The sequence below is a fragment of the Heptranchias perlo genome, chromosome 3, assembly GCF_035084215.1.
Source record: "Heptranchias perlo isolate sHepPer1 chromosome 3, sHepPer1.hap1, whole genome shotgun sequence".
In the NCBI taxonomy this organism is placed as follows: Eukaryota; Metazoa; Chordata; class Chondrichthyes; order Hexanchiformes; family Hexanchidae; genus Heptranchias; species Heptranchias perlo.
The window spans coordinates 120102716-120114491 of record NC_090327.1 but is presented as its reverse complement, the minus strand read 5'-3'; the positions used below and the strand labels follow the sequence as shown (position 1 = coordinate 120114491).

The window sequence follows — 11776 nt, the reverse complement described above, 5'->3', positions numbered from 1 at the left end:
GCGCCTGCGCGGTAAGTGGCGGCGCGGCGTGGCGGTTGGAGTGACCGGAAGTGCGGCGCCCGTGTTGTGGAACGGAGATGATGGCGGCCGCCAACTGCTCGCTGAGGGTCGACCGGCTCCTCATCGACCCGAAGTTTGACAGCTACAAGCTGTCCCTGGAGACGCTGCCCACTTACAACGTGGAGTTAGATGGCGGTGAGTTAACGGAGCAACTGCTTCCCCCTCCCTCCACAAACATGTCTAAATTCGCCCCTCACTCCCCCCCCCCCCCCCCCCAGTGATGCAAAGAAAGGATTTGCATTTATATAGCGCCTTTCACCACCCCAGGACGTTCCAATGCTCTTTACAGCCAAATAAGTATTTTGAAGTGTAGTCATTGTTGTAATGTATGAAAGTTGGCAAACAATTTGCACACAGCTTGATCCCCCAGACAGCAATGTGATAAATGATCAGATAATCTGTTGGTTGATGGATCAATATTGGCCAGGACACTGGGAAGAACGCCCCTGTTCTTCTTTGGAATAATGCTATGGGATCTTTTATGTTTGCCTAAGAGGGCAGTCAGGGCCTAGGTTTAACTTCTCATCCAAAAGACAGCACCTCTGACATTGCAGCATTGGGAGTGTCAGCCTGGATTATGTGCTCAAGTCTCTGGAGTGGAACTTGAACCTACAACCCTCTGACTCAGAGAGTGCTACCACTGAGCTATGGCTAACACCTGGCATAGCCCAACTTTTCAGCATTTTCTATTTGATTTACCCAGGGCTAAGCTTTGCTGTTTTTTCCACAATAACTTCTAACACACTTTCAAAAATAAATTATCCCAAAACACATGATACACTAAGGTTCAATATACAGCGTTGCCATTTTCAAAATGCATTCAATAAGGTGCCACACAAGAGGTTGTTACACAAGATTATGGGATTGGGGGTAATATATTAGCATGGATTGAGGATTGGTTAGTGAACAGAAAACAGAGTAGGAATAAACGGGTCATTTTCAGGTTGGCAAGTTGTAACTAGTGGGGTGCCGCAAGGATCAGTGTTGAGACCTCAGCTGTTTACTATATATCAGTGACTTAGAAGAAGGGACAGAGTGTAATGTATCCAAGTTTGCTGATAATACAAAGCTAGGTGGGAAAGTAAACTTTGAGGAGGAGGACAGAGGCTGCAAAGGGATAGAGATAGGTTAAGCGAGTGGGCGAGAAGTTGGCAGATGGAATATAATGTGGGGAAATTTGAAATGATCCACTTTTTGGTAGGAAGACTAGAAAAGCAGAATATTTTTTAAAAGATGAGTGACTAAAATGTTGGTATTCAGAGGGATTTTGGTGTCCTTGTACATGAATCACAAAGTTAACATGCAGGTACAGCAAGCAATTAGGAAGACAAATGATATCTTAGCCTTTATTGCAAGGGGGTTGGAGTATAAGAGTAAGGAGGTCATGCTGCAATTAGATAGGGCTCTGATGAGACCATACCTGGAGTACTGTGTGCAGTTTTGGTCTCCTTACCTAAGGAAGGATATACTTGCCTTAGAGGGGGTGCAACTAGATTGATTCCTGGGATGAGAAGGTTGTCCTAATAGGAGAGATTGAGTAGAATGGGCCTATATCTCTGGAGTTTAGAATAATGAGAGGTGATCTCATTGAAGCATATAAAATTCTTAGAGGGTTTGACAGGGTAGATACTGAGAGGCTGTTTCCCCTGGCTGGAGAGTCGAGAACTAGGAGTCATAGTCTCCGGATAAGGGGTTGGCCATTTAGGTCTGAGATGAGGAAAAATTTCTTCACTCGGAGGGTTGTGAATCTTTGGAATTCTACCCCAGAGGGTGGTGGATGTTCAGTCATTATTCAGGTTTGAAATCGCTAGATTTTTGGACACAAGGGAATCAAGGGATGTGGGGATAGGGCGGGAAAGTGGAGTTGAGATAGAAGATCAGACATGATCTTATTGAAGGGCAGAGCAGGCTCGAGGGGCCGTATGGCCTGCTCCTGTTTTGTATGTTCTTAAATGTAATGCCCAATTATTATTGGTAATGCTACAAAGATGGAAATGTCAGTTTGGCTCAGTTAGTAGCACTGTCACCTGAGTCAGAAGGTTGTGGGTTCAAGGATCGTTGTGCAATTTCACAAATAATCCAGGATGACACCTCAGTGCCTTACTGAAGGGCTGCATTGTGAGAGGTGCAGTGTTAAACTGAGGCCCTGTCTACCTGTTCAGGTGGACTTAAAATATCTCGGGGCACCATTTGACAAAGAGGAGTGGATCTCTCTTGGTGTCCTGCCCAACATTAATTCCTTGACCAATGTCACCAAAACAGATTAACTGGCAATTCTAATACTGTTTGTGGGATCTTGCTATGCTGAAATTGGTGGCAGTGTTTGCCTACTTGACAACGACTGCATTTCAAAAGTATTTGACTGGGAAGTGCTTTGGGATGTGATAAGTTGCCTTGTAAATGCAAGGTCATAATGCTGCTTTAAGAATTATTTATTTTTCTTATTTATTCATGTTATTCCTCAGTTGATAAATTCATTGTCCAGTGAGAAACTGAGCCATACAGACCAGGAAAGTACCAGATTCAATCCCTGGTCTATGCTGAGCTAGCTGATTTTACCATGAAAGTTTATAACACTGAAGGGGGCCATTCGGCCTGTCATGTTTGTGCTTACTCTTTGCTGCAGAAATCAAAAACTAATCCCACTGGCCTGCTCTCTCTCCATACCCCTGTGCCTTTTTTTGCTTCAAATTTTTATCTGTCCTTCCCATTAATGATGGAATGTTCTTTGCCTCAACCAATGGTAAAACATTCCAAGCTCTAACAACTCTATAAACAAATTTATCCTAACCCCTCTCCTTCCTCTGACCATTTTAAATTGACCCCTTGTCAATGGTGGATGAATTGAACAGATATTTTGCGTCCGTCTTCACTGTAGAGGATACAAATAACATGCCAGAAATAATTGTGAATCAAGAGGTGAAAGGGAGGGAGGAACTTAAAACATTTACAATCACCAGGGAAAGGGTTTTGAAAAAATTATTAGAACTAAAAGCTGACAAGTCTCCAGGTGCTGACAGACTTCATCCTAGGGTCTTAAAAGAAGTGGCTGCATAGATAGTAAATGCATTGGATTAATTTTCCAAAATTCCCTAGATTCTGGAATTCCCATCAGATTGGAAAATAGTGAATGTAACTCCTCTATTCAAGAAAGGAGGGAGGTGGAAAGCAGGAAACTGCAGGCCAGTTAGCTTAACATCTGTCATAGGGAAAATGGCAGAATCTATTATTAAGGAGGTTATAGCAGGGCACTTAGAAAATCTCAATGCAATCAGGAAGAGTCAACACAGCTTTGTGAAAGGGAAATCATGTTTGACTAATTTACTAGAGTTCTTTGAGGAAGTAAGAAGCAGTGTGGATAAAGGGGATCCTGTGGATGTGGTGTACTTGGATGTCCAGAAGGCTTTTGACAAGGTGCCACATCAAAGACTACGACTCAAAATAAGAACTCATGGTGTAGAGGGTAACATATTAGCATGGATAAAGGATTGGTTAGCTAACAGGAAACAGAGTAGGCATAAATGAGTCATTTTTAGGTTGGCAAGATGTAATGAGTGGAGTGCCACAGGCATCAGTGCTGGGGCCTCAACTATTTTTTTATTCATTCATGGGATGTGGGCATTGCTGGCGAGGCCGGCATTTATTGCCCATCCCTAATTGCCCTTGAGAAGATGGTGGTGAGCCGTCTTCTTGAACCGCTGCAGTCCGTGTGGTAAAGGTTCTCCCACGGTGCTGTTAGGAAGGGAGTTCCAGGATTTTGACCCAGCGACGAAGAAGGAACGGTGATATATTTCCAAGTCGGGATGGTGTGTGACTTGGAGGGGAACGTGCAGGTGGTGGTGTTCCCATGTACCTGCTGCTCTTGTCCTTCTAGGTGGTAGAGGTCGTGGGCTTTGGAGGTACTGTCGAAGAAACCTTGGCGAGTTGCTGCAGTGCATCCTGTGGATGGTACACACTGCAGCCACTGTGTGCTGGTGGTGAAGGGAGTGAATGGTTAGGGTGGTGGATGGGGTGTCAATCAAGTGGGCTGCTTTGTCCTGGATGGTGTCGAGCTTCTTGAGTGTTGTTGGAGCTGCACTCATCCAGGCAAGTGGAGAGTAATCCATCACACTCCTGACTTGTGCCTTGTAGATGGTGGAAAGGCTTTGGGGAGTCAGGAGGTGAGTCACTCGCCGCAGAATACCCAGCCTCTGACCTCCTCTCGTAGCCACAGTATTTATGTGGCTGGTCCAGTTAAGTTTCTGGTCAATGGTGACCCCCAGGATGTTGATGGTGGGGGATTCGGCGATGGTAATGCTGTTGAATGTCATGGGGAGGTGGTTAGATTCTTTTTTTGTTGGAGATGGTCATTGCCTGGCACTTGTCTGGCACGAATGTTACTTGCCACTTATGAGCCCAAGCCTGGATGTTGTCCAGGTCTTGCTGCATGCGGGCTCGGACTGCTTCATTATTTGAGGGGTTGCGAATGGAACTGAACACTGTGCAATCATCAGCAAACATCCCCATTTCTGGCCTTATGATGGAGGGAAGGTCATTGATGAAGCAGCTGAAGGTGGTTGGGCCTAGGACACTGCCCTGAGGAACTCCTGCAGCAATGTCCTGGGGCTGAGATGATTGGCCTCCAACAACCACTACCATCTTCCTTTACAATCTATATCTATGACTTGGATGAAGGGACCAAATGTATGGTTGCTAAATTTGCTGATGACAAAGGTAGGTAGGAAATTAGTTGTGACGAGGACAAAAGGAGTCTGCAAAGGGATATAGATAGGTTAAGTGAGTGGGCAAAAGTTTGGCAGATGGACTATAATGTGGGAAAATGTGAACATGTCCACTTTGGCAGGAGGAATAGAAAAGCAGTATATTAAAGGGAGAGAGATTGCAGAACTCTGAGGTACAGAGGGATCTGGATGTCCTAATACGTGAATTACAAAAAGTTAGTATGCAGGTACAGCAAGTGATTAGGAAGGCAAATGGAATGTTGTCATTTATTGCAAAGGGAATGGAATATAAAAGTAGAGATGTTTTGCTACAGTTATATAGGGCATTGGTGAGATCACATCTAGAATACTGTGTGCAGTTTTGGTCTCCTTATTTAAGAAAGGACATAATTGCTTTAGAGGCGGTTCACTCGACTGATTCCTGGGATGAGGAGGTTATCTTATGAAGAAAGGTTGGACAAGTTGGGCCTATATACATTGGAGTTTAGAAGAATGAGAGGTGATCTTTTTGAAACATAAGATCTTGAGGGGACTAGAAGGGGTAGATGCTGAGGGGATGTTTCCCCTTGTGGAAGAGACTAGAACTAGGGGCCATAGTTTAAAAATAAGGGTTCTCCCATTTAAGACTGAGATGAGGAGAATTTTTTTCTCTCAGGAGGGTCGTGAGTCTGTGGAACTCCCTTCCCAGAGAGCGGTGGAGGCAGGGTCATTGAATATTTTTAAGGCTGAGTTAGGTAGATTTCTGATTAACAAGGGAGTCAAAGGTTATAGTAGATAGACGGCAAAGTAGGGTTGAGGTCACAATCAGATCAGCCATGATCTTATCAAATGGCAGAGCAGGCTCAAGGGGCCGAATGGCCTACTCCTGCTCTTAGTTCATATGTTGTCACTGACTCACAACTAGAAAAATAATTTTTTCCTATTTGCTTTATCAAAACTTATCAGAATTTTAATGATAAATCTCCTCTCAGCTTTCTCTGTGGTATTAGTTGCAGTATCTCAAGTCTAGTGCTGTATTTCGTTGATATTAGAATGCTTACATTTTCTAATTTCAAGGTAGCTGTGAGAAAGACAGTGGCACAGATGCCCGAGAACCAATCATAAAACACTGAATTCAATGTTGGTAGTGATCTTTTAGAAACTCAAAACCGGTGCTGCCGGACCTGAGAGCTGTTCCTCCCCACTCTCCCCTCACCGCCCCCCAGTGATACCCTCTTCCTTCTCCCTGACTCCCTCCCTTTCAGTATCCCTGGAAGGAATTTGAAAGAATTAACCCTATGGTTAGGTTGCAGTTAGTGTACTGTGTCCATTTTTGGACACTTTAAATAGGATTCAAAATCATGCCAAGGATACGGATTCATAGACCAGGGATGAGAGGCGTTAGTTATTTGGAGAGACTTATGAAAAGAGCTCCAATTTCCTTAGAGTAAAGACGTTTAAGAGGAAATCTGATGAGTTCAAAATTGAGGGATTTTGATGAGTTAGATCGGGGAAAACTTATTTCTGCAGGTTAAGGAGCCAGTAACTAAGGGCCATAAATTCATTACCAAAATAAAAGGAGAGATTGGGAGATTTTTTTTAAACTTGGAGGTTTATCGAGACATGGAATGCCCTATGAGAAACAGTGGTTGAAGCAGAATCCATTATAGCTTTTGAAAGGGAAGTGGATAAAAGTTTAAAAAAGAAAAAAAAAATTAAGAAGGATGAGGGAATGGGGAATCTCAGAGCCAGCACAATAGCATCCTATGCTGCCAAAAGTGTGTTTCTATAATTTGAGTACATTCTACAGCTACCACCTTTCCTGTTGTGTGTTATGCTGTATTGTAGGACGTTCACTGTACTTTCTTCTTACTAACCAGGTTATGTGATCTGGAATGCCCTGCCTAAAAGAATGGTGGAAGCAGATTCAGTAGTAACTTTCAAAAAGGAATTGGACAAATACCCAAAAAGGAGAAAGTTTCAGGGCTATGGAGAAAGTCCCACTCCCCTGCTCTAATTGGATAGCTCTCTCAAAGAGTCGTCACAACACGATGGGCCGAATGGCCGTCTTCTGTGCTGTATCATTCTATGAATCCACTGGCCTTGTATGAGAAATGGGAGGACAGCTCTTGTGTTCATGGCACATGCTGGCCCATAGTAGGATAATAGTCTCATGAATTTTATCAGTCATTGCTGCATGTCCTCTTATTGGTATTATAGGACTTTGACCATGTTACTGTTATTTTCTGCCATGAAAAATATGAAGCGCCTTGTAGATGTTTTTGGCAAATAACTTTTTTTGATCCAAATTAGCTTTTAACATTTTGTCCTGCTGTGTAATTAGTACAAGTGTAATCTTAAGCACGGTTGGAATGAATAATGCAGTGATATTTTACAAAAAGAATTTTAGGTTAATTATGTAATTGGGTAGACAAAAAAGTTAATAAGGACAAATGGAAGGTGTCACATTGGGAGAAAGAATGAGAAGGGACTTGGGAGTGGCAATAGACTGATCACTTCTCAATTTTGAGAATTAAAAAGAAAAAGCGTCTGGATACTTAGCTAGAAGAGTGGAGTAGAAGTCTGCAAAGCAATGAACTGGTCAGGCTGCACATGTAGTCCCATCCTCAATTCTGGGAGAGAGTGCTGGGAGGAGCAACAAGAATGATTGCAAGTGTAAAGGGAATGAACTACAAGGAAAGAGTCAAGAAAGAAGTACATGAAGTATTGAATGGCACAGATACAATGATCCCAGAGTATTACTTCAAGGTGGATCAAGCCTATAGAGCAAAGGACATAAATTGAACTTAGTGAAAGGTAAATTTAAAATATATGTTAGAGAAAGTGTCTTTACTCAAAGGGTGTTCAATGTAAACTACTGGGTAAGGTAATGGAATTGAAGTCCATATCTCTGAGGACACAGATTTAAGGTGATTGGCAAAATAACTGAAGGTGACATGAGGAAAACTTTTTTTACGCAGCAAGTAGTTATGATCTGGAATGTGCTGCCTGAAAGGGTGGTGGAAGCAGATTCAGTCGAGGCTTTCAAAAAGGAATTGGATAAATACTTGAAAGGGAAAAAAATTTGCAGGGCTACAGGGAAAGTGCGGGGGAATGGGACTAACTGGATTGCTCTTAAAGAGCCGGCAGTGACTCGATAGGCCGAATGGCCTCCTTCTTTGCTGTAACCATTCTATGATGCTATGATCTCTGTGTAGATTTAAATTTGTCTTTTAAAAGTGTGTATAAGCAATTAACATTTAACTCTAAAAATGATGTATCTGAAAGTATTGCTGGTTTTATGTAGTCTGCATTCCATTCTTATTAAAATCTGGATCAAAGCGCTGCTGAGGTGAATGGAGTGCATGCTGATTTAAGACCTGTTGGCAATTTCCTCCATGCTCAGGCACTTTACATTTGCTGCTGATAAAAATTAAAGTGCTGGTGTGTCTGGGAAAACAATTGCAAATTTAAGGAGGCGAAGTTGTGTTTTGCATAACTGGGCAATTCTTTTTTGCCTGTTTAAGTCTCAGGTGCTGAGAGATATACCATATACATACATTTCCAGTTTTACAGCATGTTAACTATTCCAGATAGTAACAATCCAAATAACTTTTCTTGTCATCCTCTAACAAATGTGACCAAAGTGTGTGATTTTTTTCATTTAAATCAGCCTCACCACTTTTCTTGTGCTGGTTAAAGGACCTTCTCATCAGTCATTCTTGTTTGACTAATTTTCAGCAAATGTCAGTAACACAATTAACACCAATGCCTCCAATTTTACTTCAGTCGTACATTCATGCAGTGCTGTTGACTGAATAACATTTAAGCATTCTATTTCAAATAACTGTTTTGTTCCCGTTACTTCATTTTCTAAAGCCTTCTAAAGTGTCCCATCTCGAGTTTGTGGCAGAATTGATCTTTTTTCCCCTTGGATTTTTGCACATATTTCTCCTGACATAGTGGACCCACAGCCTTAACTCAGAGGCAAGTGTGCTGCCACTGAGCAAAGACTGACGCCATGAAAGGGAGAGGCAGACAGATGGACCGAGAGAGAGATAGCCAGGCAGACAGACAGTGAAATAGGGAGAGGAAGACTAAAATTTACAGCATGGGAGAGAATTTTAAAAAAAAGTTGTAGTGATCCTGTTCTGTTGTCGGGGACTCAGCTTAATTAATTTACAATGTCAGCTGACTACTAAGATTTAAGTAACTAGAACAAATCTGTTTAATTTCTCTACCATACATTAAGTTACTTTCCTTTTTAAAACTTAAAGCTGCTATGTATTGGTGTGAAAGCTGCTTTCCTGATTATGCTTGGAGTCTTACAACACCAGGTTATAGTCCAACAGCTTTATTTGAAATCACAAGCTTTCGGAGCTTTCCTCCTTCGTCAGGTGAGTGATGAAGGAGGAAAGCTCCGAAAGCTTGTGATTTCAAATAAAGCTGTTGGACTATAACCTGGTGTTGTAAGACTCCTTACATTTGTCCACCCCAGTCCATCACCGGCACCTCCACATCACGATTATGCTTGTCAGTAGTGATGTGAGGAAAATGCATATGGTATATTGTCATCAATTGGAACAGTTAACGAGATTATAGAGTGGCATTGCAAAATGTTTTGTATACGTGAACTGAGTTAATTGACTGTATTTCCTATTTTTATAGTTTAGTTGATTGGAAAGTAGTTCTAGTCCTTGTTCTTTAAACAGTTTTATAGATTTACAGTAATGTGTAGCACTGATGTTTCACTCCATAATTTGTTTCTGTGTACTTCATTATAAACTGCTCTTTTTGTAATTGCTGTCAAAATATCTATCGTTTGTTAAATTTGGTACATGTTTCATCAAAAACTTTCATGTGAAGCTCGCTCCTATGGGGAAAAACTCATGACAATGTGTGCATTACCTATTATACAGACAGAAGTATTGAGAAAAAGAATCTTCTACACCAGATATCAGCCATGGCTCAGGGGCAGAAGGTTGTGGGTTCATGTCCCAAGAACACATAATCTAGGCTGACACTATAGTACAGTACTGAGGGAGTGCTGCACTGTCTGAGGTGCTGTCTTTTGAATGAGACGTTAAACCGAGGCCCCATCTGCCCCCTCTGGTGGATGTAAAAGATCCCATGGCACTGCTCAAAGAAGAGCAGGGGAGTTCTCCCCGGTGTCCCTGCCAATATTTATTTCTCAACCAACATCACTAAAAGAGACTATCTGGTCATTATCACTTTGCTATTTGTGGGACCTTGCTGTGTGCAAATTGGCTGCAGCATTTCCTACATCACAACAGTGACTACACTTCAAAAGTACTTAATTGGCAATGATGCACTCTGGGATGTTCTGAGGTCGTTAAAGGCTATATAAATGCAAGTCTTTCGTTTTTCTTTAACATGCCAGTCATTGTCAGGACGTGGAGGTCCAGCCACTTGTGCTTTGTTACCAGATCCTGAGATTACAGTACCATGAATGAACACAATGTGGTGTGCATGATCTTGAAATAAGAGTGCAGCATTTTAGAGGAGCAGTGTGCCTTCACTGGAATTGTTCTTGCTATAGAGTGGCTAATGATGTGATATTGCAACCAGTAATCTTGTTATTTAGAATATAACCAATTTTCTTTTTTAAAAATCGCTGTAGCATTTCTCTAATTCCTTATCAGAGGACACAGATTTAAGGTAATTGGCAAAAGAACCAGAGGGGAGAGGAGGAGAATTTTTTTTTAACGCAGCGAGTTGTTATGATCAGGAATGCATGGCCTGGAAGCAGATTCAGTAATAACTTTCAAAAGGGAATTGGATAAATCCTTGAAATGGGAAACATTTGCAGGGCTATGGGGAAAGGGCAAGGGAGTGGGACTAATTGGATAACTCTTTCAAAGATCAGGCATGATAAGCCGAATGGTCTACTGCTGTGTGTATTATTCCATGATTGTCAAAAAAGTGAGCTGGCTGAGACTGACCTCGTTTCCTGACTGGTGCTCGGTAACTGTAGATATCCTATTGTGACTTGTTGCAACTGAATTTGAGATGCAAATGGATTTAAATGGGGACTGATTCCTTATCTATTTTAATGTGTATTTTCTCATCTGTTCCTTGACAATTTTTCTATGCTATTTTCCTTCCCTTCCCTCCTCCTCCTCTTTTCCTATAAGTGTTGACTCTTTGCTGGTGTACCATTCCATGGGCATTGCCCTCTGATACTTCGCTCAAGTGCCCAATCATTGGGGTGTCATCTTTGGTTGTTTGACTGGGGATATTGTAGCTTCGTTCTCCAAAGCCTCCAGGTCCCAGAATTTTGCTCCCAGCGATCCCAGAACCTGCCCCAGCATTCCAGGGACCCCACCTTAAAGTACTGCTAGACCCAAGATAATGCTACTTTGTAAAATAATCCTGTTATTAAAACACCTCTCATTCTCCATGTGCAATGTCGCAGGAGATCAAGCGTTTTTTTTTACTTTTGTTATATATAAATCTTCCCCCTCATATTTGCTTATCTTAAATTTATGCCTTCCAGTTATTGACTCACTAACTAATGGAATATGTTTTCTTCTCCAAAACTGTTCATAATTGTTTTAATTTTGTGGCCTTAGAGATAGCCTGTTCCCAATGGACACAGACGGCAGAGAAGGTGGAACTGTGTTTAACTAGCCTATCAAGGTATAAACATTTCCCTTGTATAATACATTGTGTGTTACATAGTACAGCACCCTGTGACATCTGACTATTAAGTTTATATAAAACAAGATTTACCTGAAGCTGGTGGATTGTTTTGAGGTGAGGAGTTTTATGCTGGGATTGGGTGTGTTGTAGTACTTGCAGTTAAGTTGACCCTTCTGCTAAATTCCACCCAAAAAAACAAACTTCCTTATATAAGGGTTAATAACACAAGCCTCTATCCACCAAAGTTGTTGCGTTCCTAACTGCTGGGAATTGCTTCAGACTCTTGTATCACAATGAGCAACACCATTTTTACTGACAAATGTTAACCTATCATTAACAAAGCAAGTAGCACA

The 11776-nt window shown here is 41.8% G+C and overlaps 1 protein-coding gene across 3 annotated transcripts in view; it reads left to right on the top strand.

Annotated features, from left to right (window-relative positions):
- The first annotated feature begins 26 nt into the window (after positions 1 to 26).
- The window catches only part of nudcd1 (NudC domain containing 1), a 113241-nt gene continuing 101491 nt past the window's right edge, over positions 27 to 11776 (top strand). Inside the window, exons 1-2 of one of the 3 annotated variants that reach the window (XM_067981784.1) lie at positions 128 to 195; positions 11354 to 11420. Coding sequence is in view for 2 of the 3 variants with exons in the window: in XM_067981777.1 (XP_067837878.1) it covers positions 78 to 195 (118 nt within the window). In the remaining variant the exon portion in view is untranslated. Of the gene's footprint in view, positions 196 to 11353; positions 11421 to 11776 lie in introns of all 3 variants that reach the window. The other 2 variants (XM_067981777.1, XM_067981785.1) reach the window with 2 other exon arrangements.